This window comes from Candoia aspera, chromosome 6 (assembly GCF_035149785.1).
Source record: "Candoia aspera isolate rCanAsp1 chromosome 6, rCanAsp1.hap2, whole genome shotgun sequence".
NCBI lineage: Eukaryota > Metazoa > Chordata > Lepidosauria > Squamata > Boidae > Candoia > Candoia aspera.
In genome coordinates this window covers 45096213-45121593 of record NC_086158.1, presented here as the reverse complement: position 1 = coordinate 45121593, position 25381 = coordinate 45096213, and the positions used below count along the sequence as shown (strand labels likewise).

Here is a 25381-nt window from a genome sequence, read left to right as displayed (position 1 = left end):
GCTGCTGTGACAAAGAAGGGATGTTAGAAAGCGCCTATAACACCCAGAGGATTTCAGGGAGAGGAGTGTCGAGATTCTTCACTTTTCCCCCCACGGACCTAGCCTTTGTTACTGCAACAGGAAAAAATAATACCATATTGCCCAAGGGTGTATTTAAATAATAAACGACGTGTGAATCACCTTCCTTCTCTTTCTCTGGGAAACTACAATTCCCACCTAATGTTACGAGCAGACGTATTAAGTGACGCGAACGGTCACAGGACACATCTGACGACAGAGGCCTGGACGCTCGGAGGCGGTGCCGGGGAGGTTTTTTCATCTCTTGGCAACGAGGAAGAACGAAACCCGGAATTTTAGGAGTTGCGCGTTCGTTCCAAAGTGTAACAGGTCAGTGAAGTCGCTTTTGCTTCTTCTTGAAGTGGATCATTGCTTGTACGGTTTTTGGCAAGGGGAGAAAAAGAACGGCTCCTGGGGTAACTTTTTAGGGCTTGAAGTTTAGCTGCGCGGGAGGTCGTGTTTTTCCAGACAACGGGGCACGGGCGGTGGTGCGCTCTGTGTTGATCCTTAGTAGCGGAGGCGGGGGGTGGGGGTGAGGGACAGGAAGAAAGCCGGACTGCCGCGGTGCGTTGGCTGTGCCACCGGCTACGACTCGTCTAAACGAGACAGAGACAAATCCAGCGAGGTCACGCCATCGCGTTTTGTAATCCTTCGATTTGGTTCGAGCTCATGGAGTCTGAATCGCTTATTTGTATTTTTTCCCCTCTTAATGTCGGAGAAGAAGGCTGTGGGGATTTAAATCAGAGAAGAGAAGATGGCTTAATGGCATTTCAGCGTAGCCTTTTTAGGAGGGGGAGGGAGGGATTGCAGGCTTTTAAATCATTCTCCCACCAGTATGGAATCTCAAGCTCTAATGTGAAGTCATTTTTTAATTGCAGCAGAATGTAATTCAAGACTGCAGTGATGGGCTGGTCCAACTCTTAAGAGTTACATAATATCAACAAAAATGAAGGCACTAAAAACATTCCTGTTTTGGAGAGCCTGTGTTAGAAAAAGTACTTATCTGTTAAGTTTTTGCTTGGTGTTACTGTCGTGTGCAACATGACAGTAATCCTGCTGTAAAACAAAAGAAAAGAGAGTTGGGAACCTCTTCACTAAGTTGCTTGTTTTTAAAGGATGCAGTCACTTTCTTCATGCTTTGCCTTTAAGAAAAAGTACAGCACAGTGGGATGTAAGGTTCTCATTTATAAATCTGACGTAACAAAGATTGGGTTACTGATATCTACATAAATAAATGCAGCCTTATTTTCCAGATACATTGAGTATGATTCCCATCATCACTAGTCAACATATTATAATGGTTTTATAGTTATTGTATTATATGCTGACCTTTTATTGTGCTTGGTCTTGGACAGTAAATAAATTTTGCTGATTATAATGGTTGGTGATGATTGTATTTGTGATCCTGAAACATGGGGATGAAGCAAGGCTGAACTAAAGTAATAGTGAAATAAATGGTTTAGCATTCAAGGACTGGTAAGATTAGAAAGTTAGCAATTGTTTCTAGTAAAGTGATTTATTTTGAATAGTGCAGTTTCCATCTCACGTGGATAAAAATGCAATGTATTATCTCAACTTTCTTGGGTCCATAAAATAATTTAGAAATGTCCATTGTTAAGATGAATTATCTATTCAGTTTACTTAGACATAATTTTTTACAGTTTCTTCACTAAGAGTTCAAATCAGTAATGTCTATCAAATTATAAGCTAAGGTTTAAGCAGAGTTATCAATACAGTGGTATCTCTAGCTGAAAGAAGTTCCAGGAATATTATAGTTCTAAATAAAATCTTGTTCCAAAGAGCTTGTACCAGTAATGTGGAGCATGGCTCAATAGTAGAGCACACCTTTTACAGAGAATATATTAGAGATGTGTCTTTGAAAGGGGTGCATGTGAGTATCTTTTTCTAGGTTCATGCTGCTGCTTTTTCCCAACATAACAAACATGTGGAGACAATTGGGAACAGCTTCCAAAGCAGCTGTGTGAGTCTGGGGCGGCGGGACTGTTCTATCAGTTTGAGAAGAATTGCCAGTTTGAGAAGAATTGCATTGGGAGTTTCTTCTGTACTTACTAGTAAGAATTCTTCAGACTGCAAGTGTAATCCTGTATTTGCAAATACAGGTGTGGCCTACCTTTCACTTATATATTTCTTGGGCTCTTTGCTGCTTATCAGTTGAATTAGCCCATAAAGCAGGGGCAGGCAGACTTTTGTAGCCAGGACTGCTTTGTTTTTAACAAATCTATCTCTGGGCTGAATGGAAAATCTAGGATAGGTGAAAAGGGGAGTAGTAAAATCTACCATCTCCCACCTCAGTATTAACCATAGCATTAGGCCTAATATAACTGTTTTATTTACTGCCCCAGTAGTGGTGGTGTACAGCCAGTTTGATGTAGTGGTTAAGGCACCAGGCTAGAAACTGGGAGACTGAGTTCTAGTCCTGCCTTAGGCACAAAGTCAGCTGGGTGACTTTGTGCCAGTCACTCTCTCTCAGCCCTAGGAAGGAGGCAATGGCAAATCACTTCTGAAAAACTGTAGGGACTAGCCCAGGCAATTGCCAGGAGTCAAAAACTGACTCAAAGGTGCACATGCGCGTGCACACACACACACATTCATGGTAGTAGCAGCGGTGGGTCTTAGAGTAGTCCATGGCTTATTCATTCCTCTTGAGAATAGCTTGCTTTTCCTCAGCTGAGGTTGCAAAATTAGGCATGTTTATTAGTTTTTAAATTGATTTTAGTAGTGTATTCTCTGGAGTAAACATGGATTAAATCAAGTTGCATATCTAGATAATTGATTCATAATTTTCCTATCACAGTTTTAACTAACATTCTTTAAAAATTCAGTATCTTGGAATTATAACATTATGTGACATCTTGGATAGTTTGGTCTGCCATGTCCAGGTGGTAGTTGGCAAGTCAGTTATAGTGTGGGGTCACTAGCTCTCCTGCTCATTTGAATAATTAACAGGAAATAAATGGAAGGAAAGGCTGTTCTACATGCATTCAGCATTGTTGTAAAATCTTGCTTTATGATTCTCCTGAGTCCAGAATATTATAGGTTTTTTTTTGTTGCTTATTGCTCAGAAGCAGAAAAGCCCTTCATGTTGTGTGATATTTTGGTTTTTTGCATGAAGTGGCCTCCTAATAAAAAGTCTTGAAAATGTTTAAGGCATCATAGGGATTTTTAGAAATTATGGACAATGCAGTGTATATATGGCCACAATAATTTTAAATTATTCTTTTTTAAAAAAACTCATCACCATTGAGAGAGAAAAATGTATTTTACATCAACTTTCATGAATTTGGCATCCTTCAGATATGTTAACAACTTCCAGAATTCCCAAGCACCTTTGAGAACTGTTGTATAGATGCATCTTTTTAATGTCACTACTGCTATGTTTTGCTATATCTACAGAGGCGTATCATCTCCTTTTCCCTCTGGCGATTGGAGATGGCATTGGTGAAAAGTGGATGGCTGCTCCGACAAAGTGAGTAATGGATTCTGTTATCCACTCTCTGCTTTGGGGCCAAATAGCTTGATATTAAGAGATAATGATTGGATCTCTTGTTGTTTATTTTAAAAAAGTCTGCAACTAGAGCAGACAGACAGCATGCTCTGTGCAAGGGCTCTGTTCCTCTTTTTTTCTTCTCCTAGTGTGGAGCTCCCCTCCTATCAGCAAGCTGTATTTTCTTCCCACAGGGCAAATTACAATGGTGGTGGTAGTGGGGGAGAACTTTTGGACAGAAGAGAAAGGGATTAAATAGCTATTCCCAGCAGGTACCCCCTAGATATATAGAGGTGCAACTTCTATGATTTCTACTTGGGAGATGGTTAGGAATTCTGGAGTTGTGGAATATGAGACTGGGAATAGTGGATTAGACACATCCTCCCAAAGTGGTGCTGCTTGGATCCAGGTAGTGATCTCTGTAGCTGCATTGACTCAAACAGAAAATGTCAGTTAAGGTAATAATGAATTTCTTAGTTTAGTTTAGTTTAGTTCTTAATTGATCTATAGTTTGATTCCCTTAAAATCTTTCAGAAAAGCATGTAAAAAAGGCTTCATATTTGGATTATCATATTTTAATAACTGCCATTATTAAAACCATCATATTATGCTAAAATCATTGAGGGCAGCATTTTGGCCACACAAGGAATGTAGGCATGTCTATCTCATTCACTGGTTAGAGAAGAAAACTTTGTCAGAGTGAGTCAGTTCTTAGGAAGAGTTAGGATGTTTCCTGGCATCCAAGCTGTATCTTAAAAACGTAAGAGTAACTCAGCTGACTCAGGCCCAGCAGCATTTGGTTCCTACATGTCCAATTAGATGATTATGGGAAACTCATAAGGAGGACTTGAGCACATCTTGCTTCTGTTTCACAATAGCTGATATTCAGAGGAATCCCCAGCCTGCCTCTGATGCTGGAGAAAATCGGAGGTGCTGGCCTATTGATTAGTAGCCAGTGATAGCCTCATCCTCCATGAGCGTTTTCAATCTTCTTCTAAAGATTAAAAGATTAATGGCCGGTGGCCATTCCTATATTCTGAGGTAATGAATTCTGTACTTTTTTTTAAAACAGAAAATGTTTGACTTTTTTCTTAAAGCATTGTAGAATATTCAAACCTATCAGTAATTTCAGTATTCTTAAAATTTCAACTGAAAAAGAGAACCTCGTGTTTTAATACTGGTAATATCTATTGCGATATGATGTCATTTTTTGAGATAACAGAAAATCTTTTTAAGAGGGTAGAAAAGACAAAAGTGAAATTATAGTGATTGACAACAGAGCTGTCATAACTTGACACTGTTCAGATTGCAATATTATGCTGGTTTTCATTACTTGCATGCTTCTGTGTGAAGAAAACGTAGTGCATGCCATTCTATTGACGTAATAGAAGAATTCACACATTTCAGTTTTGTCTACATAGATTGCCGATCTGTACATAGAGTTACTTCAGTGTAACAGCTGTGAGTGCATGTGTTCATAGAGGGATTACTGGAATCCTTTTTGGTACCCAGTGCACTGCATAAGCTATTCCTTCATCTGAAAAAACATGTGAATACAGTAATCCTTTTGGGGGGAGATGGGCAGTGATAAAATTTGATTAAAAAATAAAATAAAATAAATAAATCCTTACATTGTTGTTACCAGCTTCAAAATTTACCAGCTTCATAATTTATTTTTTCAGACAATACATAGTTAAATTCTGTTCATATTTACCAAGACATAACTCCAATTGAATTAGACAGGAAATACATCTGAGTAGATAGTGCTTGGTTGTTTTAGTTCTCTTTGCTATAGAACTTTTTTATCCCCATGTCAAGCGTGATAAAGAGCAAAACAAACCTCCAGTAATAGAATCAGTGCGGAATTTGTTTTTAAGAAATTCTTAAATTCTACTTCATAAGTTACCCTTTTATTTACTGTTACAGGTAGTCTTTGTATAATGACCACTCATTCAGTGACTGTTCAAACTTATGACAGTGCTGAATGAGTGGTAGTTATGACCAGACCTCATACTTATGGCCGTTACAGTGTCCTGCAGTCATGTGATCATAATTTGCCACCTTCCTTGCTGGCTTTCCACAAGCAAAGTTAATGGGGTCATAGTCATGTGAGGTCCTCGCTTAATGTCTCACGTGGTCCTCATTTAATGATGGCACCCAGGACTGCCGTAACTGCCGTCACTAAGCAGCATAGTCACATGGCTTTTTGAGTTACGACTGCATTGCTTAATGACAGAGTTTCTGGTCCCAGTTAGTATCGTTAAACAAAGACTACCTGTATTACTTTATTCGAAATTCCTGGGCTTCAGACTTAAGACCCAAGTTTACAAGCCAGGTTTGTATATTCTCTTCTCCTTCCATGATAAGGTAGCTTTATTAGAGTTCCTGTCTACTTTCAGAATGAGAAGAACTGATTTACTTAGTAGAATTCTGAATTGCATGTGATGGAAGAATTAGGATGAAGAAGAGGATGGAGGTTCAGTGCTTATTCTTGGTTTGCCAAACCATGATTTGGCAAGCCAATATTATTATATGCAAACTGACCCACTCTTTTTGGGGCAAATTGTGTTCACTCTTCTTGGGGCAAAAGGTGTCATTAGACAGCACAATTATGAAAGGTAATACCCAATAAATTGGAGAAATTATTCATGTGTAAGTACTTTGCATGAATTGCTTTTTAATTTTTTTTATTGGTATGAAAAACAAAATGTCACAGACCAAATTGGAATATTTTTTAAATCTCATTTTAGAAAAAGACTGTCTTTTAATCAGTGTATCCAAAAATAATTATTCTCTATTTGTTTAGGTACTATATTACGACGCTGGAAGAAAAATTGGTTTGATTTGTGGTCTCATGGCCATTTATTGTTTTATGATGACCAACATCGGCATGATCTAGAAGATAGAATTCACATGAAAATTGACTGTATCAATATCAGAGGGGGAAATGAATGCCGAGGTGATTATGTGCTTTTTATGTGACTTTCCATTTCCCTTCATGTGCCTGTGTCTGCCTTTCCCCCCCCATCAATCTAAGTGAATTTAATGTCATCCACAATACTGGTATTAGTGGTGTAGATCTAAAACTATCTATCTATCTATCTATCTATCTATCTATCTAATTAATTTAATTTATATCACCGCCCATCTCCCCAATTAAAATGCTGAATGCAGAGAAATTGTTTTAAATGCTGGTCAGTTATGAGTAATAGGCCTCATTGATTCAGTGGGGCTTACTCCTATGTAAGCTCGGAGAGGGTTTTAGTATTATAATAATTGGTTTACCAGCAGTGGTGAGGATTCCTTTTATTTTTCTAGTGACAGAATCTGTATACATGTCTTTGATTAGTTGGTTTTTATTTCACAAAAGAAGAGAGGATGCTGGAAGTTTGAGCTTATATATTTCATAACTAAATCCATATATTTAATGAACATTAAACAAAACAGTTGTTTTGCCCCACTTGGGAACAATTTCATGTTATATAATGTAGGTGGTGACTGACCGACTCTGTTAATTCCTTTCTTTACTGCCTTCTGTTTAAAAGCCAGAAAAAAGTGAAAGGTTATAGACTTGTCTGTAGTGCATAATCACATAACTGAGGCTAAATCATCCAACAGCATAGTGCAGTTCCTGAGAAAGCCACTACAGACTTATACTGAATTAACCAAAGAATAGTGTTCAGTTTACAAGAATTAATAAGCCTCATTCCTGCATAACAGAACTGACACATTCATCACATGAGCACTTCGGTTAAGTCCCCCCCGCTTCTAGTGATATCAGTTTCCTGCTGGCTGTCTCATGTTCATCTGCTTGCACTTCTTCCTGTATGTGTGTGAATGTGGACATCTGCAGAAGCTATTGGCATAAGAGCAATGTTGATGGGGTAATCTAGAGTGCTACACTCTTGAGTGCTCTGGATAGCATAACCCTTGATTAGGGCTTCTGGGTCTCTTTAATCTGCTTTAAGTAGACTACGTGTAGAGTACTGTATCCAGTTCTGGGTGTTACAGAGGATGTTGACAAAGTAAAAGTGTGCCTGAGCTATAGTTGAAAGGACTGGTGGTATGTTTACTTACAGAAGAATATACGTATGTAAGAGTGCTCCACAGGAGATAAAGCAGACTTGTTTCCTGCTATTCCAGAGGACAGGACTAGAACCTGTGAGTGGAAATTGCAGGGTGACAAATTTCAGATACACCTGAAGAGGAGAAACACTCTAATTCCACCTTTCTCAGTTCCTGGGGAATTGCTGAGGATATTGTAGTTAAAGTGGACACATTTGGAGGGTGCCCCAGCTGGAAGGGCTGGTCTAGATAACTTCCAATGTCCCTCCTGTGCTTTTGGAAATTATTTTGAGTCAAACAGTTGTCCATATTGCATCTCAAGTTCGAAAGTCTTATTTCACTTACAACTTTTGTTTAAAAAGTGTCAGCTAATTCTGTTTTGTATAATGAGCTTGCATTTTGGACTCTGTGAGGGAAGATAATTTCTCTTTCATTAGGGAACCAACATTTTTGGTTCTATAGGTTGCAGTATTTTAGTTCTAGGAAAGGACTCCTAGTATATTAGGAAATAATATATTCCTTGGTATATTAGGAAATTGTTTTTTTAAAAAAAATATGCAAAAGCTAATCAGGGCAGTAAAGGGCTCATATAAGAATTTTTTGTCGAAAAGTTCCTGTGGATCATTGTATTTAATCTAGTCCTTCTCCACAATTGTATGAATAGATCCTTCCCGTTGTCTATTAATACAAGTTAAGAACTTAAAGACACTGACCAGAGAATTCTGGGAGCTGAAGTTTATACATTTAGAGAAGGGCAGTATGCATACTGAAAAATCATCATAGGAGTTTTGTCTTTATTGCTTTTGTTTCAGAATCTCTCTGTCTTTGAGCAACATTGTGCATCATATAAGGCACTATTTCCAGTTTTGCAGGGTCTGAAGGTTGGGAAACTTTATGTGACATCCTGATAAGTTACAGCAGAGCCTTGCACCTTGATTCTTTAGCAGTGAGGGCCTTGTAACTATAAGGCAAACAGAAATTACACATATTTCTTACATTTGGCAGGCATGGCTTCTGGCTTCTGCTTTTGCTGGTGATTAAGCAAAATCTCTCTGCACAAGATAGGTAATATGGGAAAACAAATATTTTTCCGATTTTTAATTAACAATCTTTATAGATAGTTACTTTTTACTTTACAGTGGTATTACAGGTAGTCCTCGCTTAATGACCATTTGTTTAGTGACTTCCAGAGTTACGATGGTGCCGAAAAAATGGACTTATGACAGTCACAGCATTCCCGTGGTTACATGATCATGATTTGGGTCCTTGGCAACCATTGCGTTTTTATGACAATTGCAGCGTCCTATGGTCATGTTACGTGATTGCCATTTTCAACCTTCCCAGCTGGCTTCCGATAAGCAAAATCAATAGGGAACCACGTGATTCGCTTAATAACCACCTGGTTCACTTAACAACTGCCACAAAAATGGTCATAAAATGGGCTCCGGATTTGCTTAATGACCGCATCATTTAGTGACCTAAATTTCGATCCCAATTGTCGTTAAGCGTGCAGTACCTATATGTATTCCTTGGTTTATTTATAAAAGCTTGATTGGTATATGAAAAGTATGTGTTATTGAGACAATAATTGTAATATATTGATTGAATATTTTTTAAAATGGTTTGAATGTTTATTAAAATTGGCAGCTGCTGAACTCTCAGGAATGCAGTATTTCTTCCTTTTCTTCCTGTTTAGAAGAAATGGGTGAACAAAAAGTTAATACTGAAAATGGGGGAAAAATTAACATTAAAAAAAGGAAAGTAAAATAAAGGAAATTATGTATTACAGATTTTGTTTTCCACTGTATCAGATACAGAAACTGCTAATTTTCAGGAAAAAAAAGCTGGGGGACAAAAATCAATTAGAAGTCTCATGTGGCAAATCAATCTTATTTTTCTGAACCTCGAGTACTAATGCTATTAGCAGTTTCTGAACTTCTTTCATAGTTTCATCATTTTTATGGACTTAAATTGGAAGATTTTTCTGTGTTGAGATACTTTTTTTTTAATCCTTTCATATGTTGCTTTAATTTTTGATTTGGTATATTTCTAAACATGCATCATTTCACATCTTTTCACATTTAAAAAGAGAAATATTTTAAAATCTTTTTTATTTTCCCAATTGTTAAGGTGCAAAAAGTGGAACTTTTTTTCTGTTGCATTTTTGTAACATCTATTTGGATTTTTGAGATTTGGTTTTTGTGTTGAGTTATTAACTTTTCATTACAAGGAGTAAAAGTATCTCTCTTTATTTCTGGACAGGTTTCCAGCCTCCAGAGGGTAAGGCTAAAGACTGCTTACTGCAGATAATTTGCCGTGATGGGAAGGTGCTCAATCTCTGTGCAGAAAGTACTGATGATTGCTTGTAAGTTTTGAATAATTTGGCTCTTCTGCTTTGATGCAAATACAGGATCTTAGTAACTCATAATGGGAGTAGCTCATATTTGCATGATACCTTTTGGTGAAATCTGTATACATATATAAATTAGAGCCAGTTTGGTCTAGAAATCAGGAGTCTGTGAGTTCTAGTCCCACCTTAGGCATGAAAACCAGCTGGGTGACCTTGGGCCACTCACTTTCTCTCAGCCCAACTCGGTGCAGCGTAGACTAGCCTCGTGGTGCACGCCGGGCAATGTGATTTGTCACGGCTAAACAGTCTACACATCTGGCTGCTGGACCTCACAAGGATTTCCCAGCAAGAAAAAAAGCAGCATGAACACCGAACTGCTATGCCATACAATTAAAAAAAAATTAGGTAAAACAGTAACAGTTACGCAGATTGCAAAATGGCGGTCTCTTTGGTTTGCTCTTTTTTTATAACTCCAAGGTACTTTGTTTTTATCTCTCCTGTATCTGCCCTTGTATCTTCTTCTTATCAGCAACTAAGAATTCCTGTACATAATTTTCAAAATGTGTTACCATACTTCATGAAGTTGCAGATGCAGATGCTGATCTTATTTTCCATAATCTGACTGTTGACTTTCTCTGATTACTTTTGAAGTTAAGGGAAATTAATGCTAGATTATCCTGAATATTCAGTTGCGTGTATTTGCTTCCTTCTTTCAAGATTAGCACATAACTGCTAAAAGAAGCTTCAATTTCCCTCTGTCCATTAGAATGTCACCAACATAATTTTTGCTCTTGATAAATTAAAAGCAACTACTATTAATTAGATTATGTTCTGGTCCTCTAAATCTTCAAGGTGAATATCAAATCATATATGCTGCAAATGTTTTCTTACAGAAATTGTTGGTCACCAGAGTGATGGAACCATTAGGAAAGGATTAACTCTTTTTGGGGTGAAAAAGTGGGCTCATAAAGAACCCTCCCCCTCTCTAGCTACAAGCTTTATACATTTTCTTTTTTTTTTGGTATAAGAATTTGATTAGATTTAAAGCAAAGATAAAAACTACAAAAAAGTAAAAAAAAATTACAAAAAGAAAAAGGAAAAAACTAAAAATGTGTGAAAAAACACACAAAAAAAGAATTCTAAAGATTACATAGAAAGGTGACTTCCGACTTTTAACAGCAAGAATATACAGCAATTTCCATAATAAATCCCTTACTCTATATCATACCAAAATCACATTATTTCTATAAATCATTCTATTAGCACATTATAAAAATCACTAAATATAATTGCTCCTTCCCCTTATATTAAAAGAAAAATATATAAACCTCCTAATCAACTCTCCACCAAAAACATTTATTTATTTATTTACTTCCTACCACTATTCTATACATTTCTGTCCACTTTAATAAAGATCAAACTAAAAAAACATATAAATTGTCTGCTCTTATAATTAATAATACTGCAATTATAACAATCTTAATTCTTTTAAACCTAAAACCAGCATTTATTGTTTATACCCTTGTTAATCTTAATCCAGATCATTAAAAAAGAGTATGAACTCAAACAACCCTTAAAAGCAATCCAAATGAACATTCTTAAATCTTACCCCACTTCAAAATATACCAAAGCATTTATATATCTCCACATTACACACAACATTTTTCATAAAAAAATCAAACAGCCCAACTGCCCCCCTTAAAACCGCTGACTTCTCAGCAGAAAACCTCCCATAGAAAAGAAACCTCTTCTTTCCCATAACTTTCCATCAGAAAAACAATTCCATTTGTGATTTGCAATTCAAATCTGTCCCTTTAATTCCTTCAGTTCCACAATCTGGTCATCGTCAGCGAAAGCCTTGATCTTGCTATCAGTAGAAACATTTCTATCATGGTTAAGCTCCTCAACTTCTTCCATGACATCCCCAGCCAGATGTCACATTTTAAAGCTGAAGTTTTCTACAATGTTCTGAATATCTTGTATAATAGCTTGACAGGAATTGAAAAAAATCTGTTTAAAAATCTGTTTAAGCTCACAACGGAACTCTGAGGAAGTCTGCTTGAGATCATGTTTCAGGTAGTAGATATGGCGCCCCCTAGATACTTGACTAGTAAAAGTAGTAGTTAATGGAAAATTTCCGAAAGATGTTGACACAAGTGAAAGTATGCTAACAAACAGCTCCTGGGAAAGTGGCAACAGAAAGCTGAAGGTCCAAATAGCAGATTCAACATGTAGGAAAATATTAAATTCTTCAAATTCAGTACAGAAATAATAGCATGGAGACAATTATTTATTCTCAATCCTCCTTAGTATTTGGATAGGAAACAAGCCAAAACTTAAAAAAAAAAAATTAATTAATCCCAAAAATAACAATAAGCACCAAGAGAGATAGCTTCTCCTTGCTGTAAAAAGCCTCTCTTAGGATACATAAACTTAAAAAATAGATAAATTGGGTGATTTAGAAATGGGGTTGCTGACCTTAGTGTCTCTCTAAGGCTACAGCTCAGCTTGGAAATGGTGACGTCTCAGCCTCCCGGTGTCTCTACCAGATTAGTGCGAATGCTGTTTGTGATCCTCTGGCTGCAAGGCGCTGTTCTGGAGGTCAGATGAGATGATTCTGAGTGATTTCTATCCATGAAAAGTCTCCAGGGCTTCAGGGAAAACCTGCCTGAGACCGCAAAAAACTGCCACGTTGTCAGTTCTGCCCATGGAACCCGTGAACACAGCTGTTCAGATCGCCATATTCCCACTGGAAGTCAAGCTTTATACATTCTCAAAAGTGACAACGGCAAGACTGATTCCATCCATAGAAACCCCTGTCTCAACCATACTGTCTTGTGGTGCCTAAAGAGGGGATTTGGAGTGGGGGCGATAGGTGAACTGAAGGAGTCTGGAGGCATCAATATGAGTGGCATCTCTAGCAATCCAAATGGCAACTATCAACTCAATTATGGCTTGGTTCACTGTTTCTTAGGACTGTTCTTACTCCCAGAGGTCCCAATGAATGAATGATATCTTAAGGGGGACTTGAAAGTGGTGAGGGCTCCTGAGATAATGCCTGTTTTCAGTGGACTGCTTCTGGTTCTCTGCCAAGGTTATTACTTCAGACATTACAGTGTACTGAGAACAATGACACAAGCACTGGTATTTATTGTAAGCTGCCCAGAGTCATGTTCTGTGAGATGGGCGGCTATGTAAATGTGATAAATAAATGGTCATAGAAATTTGCTTCCATTCTGTTGGGACAGTAATCTTTGTTTTAATACTTCTCCATAGAGAATTCATAATGTTTTCTTCCTGCAGTCTTTCTGCTTTCACTGTGCTTTCTTTCATTTCTTTTCTTTCAAGATAATTTTTTCCCCTCATTTCATTCCTGAAACTACCAAATAATGGACTGTCCCATGTTCAGCATTCAGTAAGCATACAGGGCAGTATTACTTTTTTCTTCTTAATATTTAATATTAACATAGTTGGGAGATGTTTTTCATGATAGTCTTAACCTCAGGAGAATAGGACTGTGGACATTGTCATTAAGGCTTGTGGGTTTTTCATAAAGATAATGGTGGAATGAGCCCTTGTTTCAATTCTAAGGGGAACGCATGCCTTCATATGTCAAAAGACACCATGCTGTCCAATATCTACCCATACCCATTGTATACCAGAGAGCATGGCTTGCACATGAAAAATTTATCTAAGCACATACTGGAATTTTGGCTGTTCCAAACAGTCCGTTAATCTTTAATGAATGAGGTTCATTAATCTTTAACCAAAAACTGGTTCTTTACTCCACTGCTAGCTATTCGGTTAGGGAACATATCACACTGGCCCATTCCACAAGTAGCAGGCAGATCTCAAGGATATTGACATCCACTCAGGAAAGCAACATTAGCTTGGGCCAGTCTTTCCATAATCATCAAGCAGTAGCGGAAGGTATAATTTTCAGTGCCTCTAAACAGCCTTTTGACCATATAGGCTGTCAGAGTGTGCTGTATGTTGACCATGCCTATCCTAGAGGATAGTACCGTAGTACATTTTCCTGTCAGCACTATTGCTATGATGACCAAGAACTGTTTATCAGATGTGGGACTTGATAGTTCTGCTCAGGAAGAGAAATTAGCCTAAGCTTATGGTTTAGATAGGTTTTGTATCTGTTTTACTTTTTATATATTGTCCTTAGAGTACTGTGTTGAATCTGTGGGTAACAGATAGTAAATAATTTGTCTGCGTGGCTGAAATCAATTCCTATGACTGAGAAGTTTCTTTCCTAAGGTAATAAGTTCTTTTTGGATGTGTGTTCTCACATGAAGAATAAGTTAACCATTGGACTTCCTGGTGAGGCAGTAGTGAGCTAAGATGGAGGACTGGAGACAAGGACTTGGCTAAGACCAACAGACTGGCAACAAGCCTGGTCCAATAGAACCTCTGTGGCTAAGGAAAGGATGAGAGATTGCCCACTTGTGCTCCAGACGGCTGCTCCTCCTGAGGAGACTGCAGGATAGCAGTTGATCCATGGTTTGAGTGCTGGGAGACAAGGGAAGCCATCAAGCTCTCAACCATGGCAAAGCCTTTAAGGACACTGGGTTCATCTGATCTCACTTTCTAAACACTTTTGGATTTATAATTATTTTAAAGTTAAAAGAGGTCTTCCAAGCAACAAGTCTGAAAAACTACCTGGTGAGTAAAACTTTATCCCAAAATAGAGGAAAAACTAATTAACAGCTTAAAGAATTTAAAGAATATAAAATAAATGGCAAAAAGCTAAAAAAGAATTCAAGAAAATTAATTAAATGAATTAAGGGACCAGACAAATTGGGATATTAGGACCTCTGTTAAGACTTTTGAAATAACTAAATAAAATAATATCTTTGTAGGAACATAAAATGTTTAGTCTATTAGGAAAGAGATGATTAGTTGAAATTTGAAAATAAAGAAGGAAATTTGAGACTGTGATTATAGGAATGGGACACTAGAGGAGACTAACGTTCCAGAAAGAAAAAAGAGAGGGAGAGAGATAAACCTGTCTTTTATTCTTGAATCAAAAGAAGAGCAGTGGAACTTACAAAATGACAGATAAAGGTATGACACTTGAGACATTTCAAAGGATTCTTGAGGAACTGGGAGAGAAACCTATAGCTAAATTGACAGCAATAAATACTGTACCTGCTAATGCATTTTTTGAAGATTCTAAAGAAGAAACAAAAGATGGGAAAAAATTTACAGACAGACAGGATGAAGAGGTGAAATAAATTCCAATCAATGTAGAAATATTGGAAAACAAAGAAATTGTGGATTACAAGACAGAGAAGACAGCCAGTTTTTGTTGTTTATTCAAATGATAAACCAAGAGATGAAAAATCACGTGGGCAAGAGGGTTTCTAAAGCCTCGAAGAAATCTCTGAGATGAGAGAAAGAAAGTTTAAATGGAGATTCAATCTATGACAGCAACTTGATGAATTAAAGATCAAGACTGTCAGAAGCAAAAAGGAATATAAAGTTGACTTGTTTGATCAGGGTTAAAATAAGAAATGTTTCTATGAAATTGTGGAAACTGTTTATGGACTTTTTGCCGATACTTGGACAGAAACAATGATTTTTGGATTTACAAATGGATGCGGGGTTATTGGAAGAAGTGAATTATGTATGTAATTTTACAGGGGGTGGAGAAATATTAAATTTGCCTTCACTTGTTGCAAGGAAGATCAGGAGTTACTTCTTTAAATATTCTTTTTTATATATATTTTCTTTCCTCTTAATTTTTCTTTTTTTTTTCCTTTTCTTTTTGTACTTTGTATTTCTTTTCTTTCTATTTTCTCTTTATGATTTCAGTTTGTATTAAATTTTAGTATTGTTAAACTCTTAAATAAAACGGATTTTAAAAAAGAATAGTTAACCATTTTCTCTAAGATCTATCATCTGGTGACCAAAAAGATACTTCACAGTACTGTAAGTCTACCATTCAGTCTTTTGAGCATGAGGTTTTAATGCATTGGAATAGAGTTGCAGTGGTTTAGATTTGGAGAATTAACACATATTTCAGTTCAGTTTTATTTATTACAGCCTTTAGCCAGCAAATAAAACAGAAATTTAAAAAGTGGGGGGAAGGGAGTCAGAATAGATAAACACAAATCAGCATGCACAGCGATCCATCTTATATCTTGCTGTGGATACCCTGCTGAAACCTTGAGGCTAGATAACAAAACTTTGCAAGATTGTAGGTTGTATAAAAAACCTTATCAGTGAGCAGAAAATCAACATAGAAATGGTTTAATTGTCCAGGGATTGCTGTTGGAAGGGGAAGAATAAGATTTTGATGCAATGTTGCATAAAACCTTCATGTGTGTTATTGATTCTATCGCCTGTGTGTCACAAGGGCAGAGATAATGAGCCATGGGGAGTTTGCAATATCTGCTCTGTAACAGTGCTGAAGGAAGGACATCATTACAGTGGTCCCTGGAAAAACCTAATGATAGTTGGAATAGATCAGGGAGTAAATATAGAGAGTCTTTGATTGTTTTTAGTAATCAACGAAAAGCAAACAGTCGGTTCAAATTATACCCAGCTCAATTTTGAGTAATCATTGGGCAACCAATTTATTGGATTTTTCCACATTTGCCTGTGCAACCATAGCATCAAAGTTTGCCGACAGAGAGAGCACCTATCCCTTGCAAATTGAAGCTCTCATATTAACAATGGGGAGAGGGAAAAGAAAAGCAGCATCAACTGTGCTCATTCTGCATGTGAGATCACAAGACAGAACTTTCAAACGATGAGAAACAGAAGAGACTTTTGCTCTTTGGAGAGTAAGTGATGCCATCCAGAAAATAAAGAGCATCACACCGGCCCAAGTGGGAAGAAGGCAGGGTGGGGTGGGGAATTAACGCATATGCTCCCTTGTACTGTGGTCTGATACTGTAAGTGCATAACATATACCAGATTCAGATGGTTAAGCCTCATCCCACCCTGAATTGTGGCCTCAAGTCTTTACTGATACCACAAATCTTTTTTACGGAATCCCAAGCATACCACATATAGTTTCACTTTGAATATTAAGACACAACATGATGATGATGATGATGATGATGATGATGATGATGATGCTATGGTTGTTCAGTTACAGCTGGTAATTGCATACATAAGTTGAAGACCTTTGCTAGTGATTTGTTTCCTTTTCATGCTATACTTGGCTCATGTTTCTTGCAGGGCTTGGAAAATTGCTCTTCAGGATGCCAGGACAAATGAGGTATTTTTTTTTGTTATCTATGGTGAGAGACATAACTGTTTATTTCTTATGAATGATTTTATCCCACTTCAATAATTTGATTTTGGGTGGCTTACAAGCTTTACTGTTACCAATATTTTAATGTTAGTCTTTAATAGTTTATTGATTTCTTTCCCAATATGTATATCCTGCCTCAATTCTAATGGACTTTGGTTGGGTAACTACAAGATAAAGCATACAGTACAAAAACAAGAACAAAAGGAAAGTTAAACACAACAAATGGCCAAGAAGCAATTGAGGGGCAAAAGCATGCTTGGACAAGACAGTTTTCGCTTGTGTGCGAAATGCAAACAGGGTCAGGGCCGTCTGCATTTCTGGGGGAGAGTATTTCAGAGAGAGTGGGGAGCAGTACTGAGAAAACTGGTCACCTGGTTCTCATTCCAATTGAACCTCGTAAGGAGGGGGAACCCCCAACAGGCCTGTCTAAATGTCTGAGCAGACAAGCAGATTTTATTTTGCAAGGCTTTGCTGGAGATATCCTGGTACTGTACTGAGGGTTCTTCTAACAATAATCTAGTTGCTGCATTTTGTATCACTTGTAGCTTTTGGGTCATCTCCAATGACAACCCACCTATAAATTCTTTTGGTAGTCTAGCCAAGTGGTGATCAAGGCATGAGTTACTGACACCAGGGCATTCTGGCCCAGATAGGGTCATAACTGGCATACCGACCCACGCTGGGCAAAGGCTCCCATGGCTGTGGCTTCCACTGTGGCTTTAGCAGGAACTGAGAGTCCAGTAGGATCCCCAAGTCATGGATCCCCTCCTTCAGGAGGAACACAACCCCATCAAGAGTAACTTTTGGGAGCAATGGTATTGGGTTGCTCTGCTGTTTATTGATGAACAGTAACTCTGTCAATTAGCTCTCTTTTCCATTTGGTCCTGTTGAGGTAGAACTTGCAGAGCAGGTTAGCTGTATGAAAGAAATCTTTCAGAAGCAACATTGGGCAATACCGGAGCAGTGCTGGCTGATAATGTGTGTTGTGTCATTGGAGAAACACCAGACTGTTGGCAAATTGCTAGGATTAATACCACATCTGACATAGTCCATTATTGCACTATTGAGTAGCCCAGGCTGAGGAAGAAATCCATAATGATGCCACTTACCACTTTTTGTCACATTTCTTGCAGATTGTGATTAAAAGGGATTATTTAAATGCAAAAAGGAGGGGAATCTTCAACCCAAGTCCCCTGTACCTGTATAGTAGAACATTATTTCAGCTTTCAGAGATTAAAAAAAGTCAGCATTCCATATATGGCCAACTATATACTACCCCAAAGTTAAACTGTAGGTGGGGATTTTTTAAAGGAGTATTTGTCACTTTCTTTTTAAAAAGTCTTTTTTGAATAAATAGTGAGGCTTGGGACATACTTTCCATGCTCATTGTGTTCCCTGCCCATGAATCTAAAGTTAACCATGGGGAATGTTCAAGGCAGTGGTGGCAGACTTAAACTCATGACTAGCTCTGCTTCTACCGGTTCAGGCAGCCTTGTTGGCCTGGTGTGCTCTCAAGGTGTGTTGGATTACAGGTCCTATCACCATGCTGGATGACGTGGGACCTGTAATCCAGCACATTTGAAAGGAGCACCAGGATTATTCAAGGAGACATCAGAGCCAGTTGAGTGAAAGGTTTGTACAAGAACAACTTGTTTTGTAAAAAGCCACAACCAGTTTGCAGAAGTGAAGAAAGGGAAAGATATAGCCACAGGAAGAACTACATAGCAGGAGCGTTTTCTTTACAAACACAGTAGTGGGTTATGTAATACTTAAAAAAAAAAAGATTCAGTCACTACCTGCACAAAGGCAACAAAGTAAAGTTGTTTTTGAATAACAAATCCCTTTTTCAAACTGGTGGGGCTCCTGGTTGGGATTCTTATTCTCATTCTTATGGCACTGATCTGAATGGCACAGAGTGGTCTCTTAAAGATAGTTTCCTTTGCAGTGCCACTCACTGTGGCATTTCTACAACTGCTGAAAGAATGGAGTAGTTAAAGACCCTTAGAATTTTGAGGTTCTTTTTTTTTTGTAAGAAGTCTGTTGCGCGGTCATAGGGGTTAATTTTCCTACCACAACTACTGGCGAGCCTGGTCTGTGTTACGTTACAGTGGCATCTCCTTTCCTATTCCTCTGGGATTCTATAGGGGCTGTTTCCATTTCTCAACTTCCTGATATTAGATAGAAGGCAAAACTGAGAGGCTAAACTTGGACAGTATGTATAATAGGTATTAAATTATCCAGCTATTGATCAGAAAGGCTGTTTTGTAAAAAAAAAAAAAAAATGAAAACCTTATATTTAACATGTGCAAAAGATGCTAGTTTCTTTTGAGTTTCCTAGGTTTGGTCTGCTTAGTTGCATTTGTCATTTAATAACATGACCAACTTTTGCTAAACTTCTGTTTTGATATGTCCAGGCTTATGTTGCTTCTGAAGTGATGTATGATGACAATGCAATTTCTTCAGCACCTCCTCCATACACAGCTTATGCAACACCATCACCCGAGGTACACAGCATAAAATGTGTTATAAAGGAAGAGCAAATGACTTAAAATTGACACGTTTCATGCTATCGTGCATTAAACTTGCTGACAGGGTCTCTGACTTGACATATAACTATTAGGAAGTACTGTTTAATTTTTCATACAGGCGCATTATGCCAACCACTCCTAATTAAATCATAACCTGTAGCTTCCTAGTCCTGGATCTTGTGGGTGCCCTTCCCTGTCCATCTGATTATTTCGACTGAAAGCAAATAAATGGAAAGTTAAGATGTTGCAAAGTACTTACCTTAAGTATACCTTTTGTTTCTGAGGATTACTCTGGTCCCCATTAGATCCTGAAAGCATTCTTATTAAATTAAATGGTGGGCTTTGTGTGTGCTTGCCAGTCCTGGCAAGCACACACACAGGCAAAGATCAGCTAATGACAGAGAATGCATCCTGAGAGGGTAAAAATAGTGCTGGAGAGCAGCCTAATCTGTTTGACCTTCTGGTAAATAAGGGTTTTGTAATTGGCCACATTCACTCCCACCATTTATGAGGATATTCATAACATGATTTCAAAATTGCAGATGTGCCCACTGTTCTATAAAAGGTGCAACGTTTTATTTAGAAAAGGAATCCTTGGGTGTGATTTCTCTCACACTTGCTCCTAATATGTTTATAATTTCCTCAGGTTTATGGTTACCCACAATACAATGGTGCATATCCAGGGTCTCAGATCATCTATACTTCTAATGGACAGACGTATGCTGTACCTTACCAATATCCAAACCAAGGTACTTGCTGTATTTATTTTTCTCAAGGGCTGATTCACAACTTAGAGTAATTTTTAATAAATTATATGCAGGCATTGTTTTTATTTTATGGCAGGGGCAAAAGCTGCAGAACTTTTGCAGTACTACTTTTTAAAAAGATGTTGACCTTCAAGGGCTATGGTAGTGAAGTCACCAGAAGGCCTAGAGCTGAAATTTCCAGCCCACCCGCCTTTTAAATCAGAGAAGGCTAAGCAAAATAGTTGGATTAGGTTTATTGAGAAGTTTAATACACTTACTTTAGGGTTGTTGTTTTTTTAATGGTAATTTGCCATTAAAATTTGAGGGTTGTTGTTTTTTTAATGGTAATTTGCCATTAAAATTTGAGCCATGTGATCTTGGTGGTGCAATATGGGCCAGGGAATCACATGTGGCCTAAATGTTGTCTACCTTTGCCATATATTAAGGAATGGGGAGAAAGTATGTTGTTTACCATATTTTATATCTAGTGTGTTTGGACTGAATCAGCAGGTTATTTTGGAAGCAGTTCTATACATACTTATCTGGAAGTAAATGCTACTGAACTCAGTAGGACTTATTTATGAGTAGATACTTACAGTGCACTATTGAGTATATCCTGTTTGTATATCCACTCACATTAGGAATGTACTCTATTTAATAGCTTAGTCAATAATAATCCTAAAATAAATTTTGTAAGTAATGGGAGAGTTGATGCCATATGACAGACACATTCAATGCTTGCGTATTCTTTAGAGTTGCAAAGAAATCTGAGCACCAGTTATTACCCCATCGGTGCTTTCCCACTTCTTAGCTTATGTCTAGAAGTTGATAATTATGATGAGACAAAGTTATTTGAGAAATGATTATGTATGAGAACTAATTATATCATGCTGTAGTTGTTTTGTTCATTATGTTGTATTTGAATAATGTATGACCAGCTTATCTTCCAGTTCTTCACCCTGGGTTCTTTGTGTCCTCACAATGACTTCATTCAAACAAGACATTCTGCTCTTCCAAAGCATTTTGGAGGATCAGGAATGAGTTAAAACTGTGTAGTATCTGAATACGCATGCAGTCTTAATCAACTGTTCTTACTGGTGTGCCTTCATTTACCTCTTGCTTTGTGCATATGTGAATGAGCTATTTGCTATTAAATTCAAGCTTTTCTAGTTGACATTCACTACAAAACTTCCTTTATTACTTCATGATAAGGTATAGCCCAGAATGTGCTGGGTGCCCAGTTTTATGGAAATGTAACACTCCTTGTGCTAGAACAATACAAAAATAAAAGAAGTGATTTCAAATTTAGTTCATTGATATCCCCTTTTGTTCTCTCTAGGACCATATGGCCAGCTTCCTGCAAACCATGTCATCATTCGAGAACGTTACCGAGATAATGATGGAGACCTGGCATTGGGCATGCTGGCTGGGGCAGCAACAGGAATGGCCCTGGGCTCATTGTTTTGGGTGTTTTAGGTTTCCTTTGGAGCTTCAGGATGAGGGAGATTCTTATTATCTTCTGTGTATTTTTATTTATATATATACTCACACACACACACACACACACACGCAAAGTACTTCAGTTCAGTCTATAGGTGTTTCATAAGCTCTAACAATGCTTTTGCTAGTGATACACGGGAATTAGTTAATCACATTGTTAATCATCCAAAAAGTTCACTTTAGTTAAAAAAGCCAGGTAAGTTTCAGCCTATATAGTGATAAACAAGTAGCAGTAATAACAAGTGAAATATTACTAATGGTGGCTAAACAGCCATAGCTGACTTCATTTTAAAGTGAAATATTAACCATTCTGTTAAAATTACTTTAACTGCTGCTTCAGAAGGAAGCTCAAGTATCTTTTTTAAACACTCCTCGAAGACAAAAGATCATGACTTAGTATACACTCTATTAGCTCCGAGAGGGAGAGAGATGACAGACAGACAGACAGACGGAGTCTATTCAGGTTGTTCTTGCATTTTAGCAGCTGCTAAATACTTATCATAAAGGCAGATAGACTATATAAATCTTCCTAGATCATTAAGCCATAAACACTCTGACATTTTGTTTGTCCTGAAAATATTCATATCTGTACTTGAAAGGTAGAAAGGAGTTTGGTGACCATACAAATAATGCCAGTGTCATAGAAGTCGCTATTTCATTTAGTTGTAAGACTAGTAAGAGACTGGACATCATCCTCTGGATGTTTTGTGTTGAATTATCAGTACTCTGGAGGTTATACTTCCTAGAATTCTGGAAGTTGCCATCCCATCACATCAGGGGGGATGCCAAGGTAGGGAATAGTAAGTATTAATGCCCTGACTTGAGAATTTTAGCTATGCCAGAAGAAATCGAGTAGCAAAATAATTCAACCTGTGTGTGATAAGTCTTTGGGTCTTAATAAATAGTAGGTGATGTTATGGTCATACTGGGCATTTAAAGCTTTTTTAGGTTGTTTTAAATATAGGAGATTATAATTATAGAGAATGGAGGCTAACTAAAGTTTATTCATTTCTTTTCATTGCATATTATTTTTAACAATTATTTACTCTTCTGGTACATTATAAAGGTTAAGGCTGCTGTACTTCCAAGAGCTTCTGATGAGTTTCATTTTCTATTTTTAGCTCACACACAATATTAGCAGTAAGAACCTGATATTTTTATAGATAAGCAATGCATGCATGTCCTGTTGAAATGTTAAGATGTGCATAAAATTCTTCCAATTGTCTTTTATTGTCTGTTGTTTTGTTTTGCAAAGTTGAAACTTTCACAGAAGCAGACTTGGGTCATGCCAGGTACCATAAAGGCAAATGCTAGTGCAGTGTGCGATGTCTCTGCTGAGACAGAATAATTAATTCAAAGGCAGATGATGGTACAGGAAGTCTTAACATTGGCTTCCATAAGCTTTGCATTAAGCACATACTGCTACTTTCTGCCTTAGAGGTATAGGCAGCAACTGCTGAAGTTTAATGAGAGACAGGGGTGTTATCCATCATTGTTGAACTTGGAACCTTTCTTTTAAAGAAATAATCCCTCTGCTGAGGTGTTTCTTCACTGTTCCTGTGAGTAGATCCAGTCTAGGACATTTCAAGTGATCACACTGTGAATTGAAGATAATAAATGTTTCATAAATCTGATATGTATTTAAATAATATATAAGTTACATTGGAATATATGTTACATTGGAAGCCTTTAAGATATAAGAAGCTGATTATATAGTAAAAATTAATACTAGCTTTTGCTCTTTTTCTGTAACTTGTTAAGTGCAACTTTTATGTCCTTCATAGATTTCCCTAAATCCCATTTCTATGTATTTGTACTTCGAAAAAAATAAATTTAGTCTTTGAACTGCTGGCAAGTTGAAATTGTATGTATCTCTGGTATTTCTTGATAATTAGCCAAATTAGGCATCAAAGATGATCACAATATGTCTTGAAAGCACTCTTTTATTGGAACATTAGTACCTTATTATGCAGAATTCTTTGAATATTAACACAAAAATATATAAAACACTTGCTAACTAGATTTTAAAATGCAATGGGTAAATCAGGTTATTACTGGCCTAACAACTGGCCAGTTGAATTTCAGTTTGCTGCAAAAGCAAAGAAAACAATCCTGTGTGTCATTTATAGAACTCCTGGGGCAGGTCAGACACTGTGTGTGCGCGTGCAAGGTAGGGATTTGCAATGAAAGAAGTACAATTTCCTAAATCCTGCAACATTTAGGGCTATCCAGTGCTGAAAGGGTATATGGGTGCAACATTATGGGGATGGGAAGGGGTGGCTCTTTTCCCCCCTCCTTTTCCTTTTTCATCAGTGTTGGGATTATTATGAAATAGTGCTGTTTACGTATGTTTAAAAAGAACACACCTATGAAGGATTCTAAATGCTGGCTGCTGTGAAAAAAACAACTTTGGAAAAAACAAGGAAGTCCATTTAAGTGAAGTGATAGGGAGAAGAACTTGGAGAGATGACAGATAATTTTGCAATATTTTTTGAAATGTCTGAGAACACAGTGGTCAAAAAACAGCCCCAAACTATAACGGAATACCTTTTAAGTTTCAAAACAGCTATTGGTTAGGAGTTTCTATGCATGAAAAACGTGTATGGGCTCATTAGAAGAAAAGGAGGGAGGGATATGCAAAGTTACTCATTTTTTGGACTTTGTCTTACCTGCTTCTTTTGAATAGGGGGGAAAGTCTGATGAGCAAGAAAAGAAAATAGAGGGAAAGGGGAGATTGCTATCTTGAGTAAGAAATGCAAGATCCTTTCAGGATAGAAACTTCAAGAGACCAGGAAGTTGTAGTGCTCTTCATCTCAATTCTCAGGGTTCAACAATTATTTAAAAGCAAAAAAACTTACATTTTCACTTCAAGATGCATTTGGAAACATGAAGCAGTATCAGCCAGACCCAGAAGAAAATATTTTTTTTCTCCATCCTTGTGCGGGTGGGTGGAATCTGGTCTTTTTAGCATACAGCTGGGGTGTCCATTTTGGCTAGAACCTTAGAGGCAGATTTCAGGTTTCATTCAACATAAGAGGAATATAAGCTGTTGGCAATTGTTTCCAACTCCAACTTAAATAAAGGGTCTCCTAAAGCGCAAAATATGATAGTGAGCTATTGGAAAAAATTGTTCTACATTTTTTTTACAAGTCTTATTCAATATGATGGAAAATAAACTTTCAAAACAAAATACAAATTCTACATCCATCGCATAGGTATTAGGACAGGGAAATAACTGTTGACTATGGGACTAGGATACACAGGATATCCCTTCTAATTTTAGCAATGCTGATAAGGGTATTCAGTGGATCATTTTTTTTCTAGCTTGAATTTATTAGCTGCCCAACTCTAATG

At 37.4% G+C, this 25381-nt stretch overlaps 1 protein-coding gene across 1 annotated transcript; it reads left to right on the top strand.

Moving 5' to 3' along the window:
* Positions 1–228: 228 nt before the first annotated feature.
* PLEKHB2 (pleckstrin homology domain containing B2) lies at positions 229–23889 on the top strand. The gene is made up of 8 exons (XM_063306949.1): positions 229–387; positions 3472–3544; positions 6369–6521; positions 9890–9992; positions 17178–17217; positions 19668–19757; positions 20428–20530; positions 21867–23889. The coding sequence occupies exons 2-8, from the start codon at positions 3508–3510 to the stop codon at positions 22001–22003; spliced, it is 663 nt and encodes a 220-aa protein (XP_063163019.1). The 5' UTR covers positions 229–387; positions 3472–3507; the 3' UTR covers positions 22004–23889.
* Positions 23890–25381: the final 1492 nt, after the last annotated feature.